This window comes from Mauremys reevesii, linkage group 14 (assembly GCF_016161935.1).
Source record: "Mauremys reevesii isolate NIE-2019 linkage group 14, ASM1616193v1, whole genome shotgun sequence".
Lineage (NCBI taxonomy): Eukaryota > Metazoa > Chordata > Testudines > Geoemydidae > Mauremys > Mauremys reevesii.
The window spans coordinates 27,579,488-27,581,377 of NC_052636.1; the positions used below are offsets into that span (position 1 = coordinate 27,579,488).

A 1,890-nucleotide genomic window follows, 5' to 3' on the forward strand; every position below is an offset into this window, starting at 1 on the left:
TGTGCAAGATAACTCCACCGACTATCCATGGCCCATGTCTTTAGTGCAAGAATAGTTCTCTTTTTACATCAGGAAAGTGAACTCAAGCTAGCTAACTCCATGACAACCACAGTGATGAGACCCAGGTAGATTTTATCTCAACGTAGCTGGTTGAAGACACCCCCCATCTCCCCCACCTGGGGTGATGACATTCCTGGTAGAAAGGACACACACTCCAATGACTCGCAGGACAATGGAGTTGATACAAAGGACCACAGGATCCACCCCAAAGACAGGCGAGCTTCAAAGTGGGCAACTCATGTGTGGGAGCTGAGGAACTACAATGTGCAAAAGATGCAAACAGCCTTAACACTCACTACCTGGGAACTGTCAAAAGAATAAAGAAAAAAATCTTCTGACAGCTCTAAAGAAGGTTTTTATGAAGTTTATCTCCTTTACGGATTCTCTGATGTTTAGAAAGGCCTGAGCTATGAGTGAAGCTTTTCCCACACTCGCAGCATTCATATGGTCTCTCTCCGGTGTGGACTCTGTAATGTGTAACAAGGGTTGAGCTCCGAGAGAAGCTTTTCCCGCACTCACTGCATTCATAGGGTTTCTCTCCTGTGTGGACTCTCTGGTGAGAGATAAGAGAGAAGAGGTGAGTGAAGCTTTTCCCGCACTCACTGCATTCATAGGGTCTCTCTCCTGTGTGGATCCTCTGATGCATAGTAAGGTTTGAGCTCCGAGAGAAGCTTTTTCCACACTCACAACATTCGTAGGGTCTCTCTCCCGTGTGGACTCTCTGGTGAGAGATAAGGGAGGAAAAGTGACTGAAACTTTTCCCGCACTCACGGCATTCATAAGGTCTCTCTCCTGTGTGGACCCTCTGATGCCTAGTAAGGTTTGAGCTTCGGGTGAAGTTTTTCCCGCACTCACAGCATTCATAGGGTCGCTCTCCTGTGTGCGTTGTCTGATGAGAGATAAGGGCTGATCTCTGAGTGAAGCTTTTCCCGCACTTGCAGCATTCGTAGGGTCGCTCTTCTGTGTGGATTTTCTGATGAGAGTTAAGGGTATATCTCTGAGTGAAGCTTTTCCCGCACGCACAGCATTCATAAGGTTTGTCTCCTCTGTGTATTCGCTGATGCCTGCTAAGAGCTGAGGTACGATTGAAGCTTTTCCCACACTCACAGCATTTGTAAGGTGTCTCTTTCGTGTGGATTATCTCATGTCGAATAAGGGCTGAGCGGTAATGGAAGTTTTTCCCACACTCACTACACGTAGTCTCTCGCTTTTCCGTGAGGATTTTCTCCTGGGACGTAGTTTCCTTGAGGTCCCTGTGAGTTCCCTGACAATTAATGGGTTCATCCACTCTCTCCTCTGAGTGGTTTCCCTGCTCTCTCTCTGGTCTGGGGTAACTTTCACCAGCTTTTCCCTGCTCACGGGGGCTGGACACGCTCCCTTTGGCTCTTCGCAGTAATTCCCCATGCGCTTCGGCGAGCTCAGCATCTTCCTGGTGAGGATTCTGCTCCTCGCTCTCCCTCACCACCCCATCACCTGCTAGAAGAGAGGAGAAATCTCAGAATTGGAGATGGAAAGGCAGAGAGCAAACCCAAGTAAGTGCTGGAGAGACAGAAAATAAAAATCAGGGACTGAATTCCCCCAAACTCTTCCCCACAGGGACAGTGGAGGGGATCAATTCTGCTCCCCACCCAGGACCGGCCTTTAGGGGGGGCCGTACGGGTGCCCCACCCAAGGGGGTGCCGGGCGCAGGGTTTGGATTCCCACCTGACCTGCTGCCGAGAGGCTCGCTGGGCTGATGAAAGCGGCACAGGGAGCAGATAAGCAGCTGCGTGGGGGAGTGGGAGAGACCCGAGCTGCAGGGGGCAGCTGGACCACCAGCCGTCAGAGTCA

At 50.7% G+C, this 1,890-nt stretch overlaps 1 protein-coding gene across 1 annotated transcript; it reads right to left on the reverse strand.

The window, feature by feature from the left end:
* Positions 1-424: 424 nt before the first annotated feature.
* On the reverse strand, positions 425-1,012 carry LOC120381743 (zinc finger protein 70-like; the record flags this gene model as incomplete). Its single annotated transcript, XM_039499856.1, has 1 exon — positions 425-1,012. A coding segment is annotated over one exon (588 nt), but the record flags the coding sequence as incomplete, so codon positions are not given.
* Between the last annotated feature and the right edge of the window lie 878 nt (positions 1,013-1,890).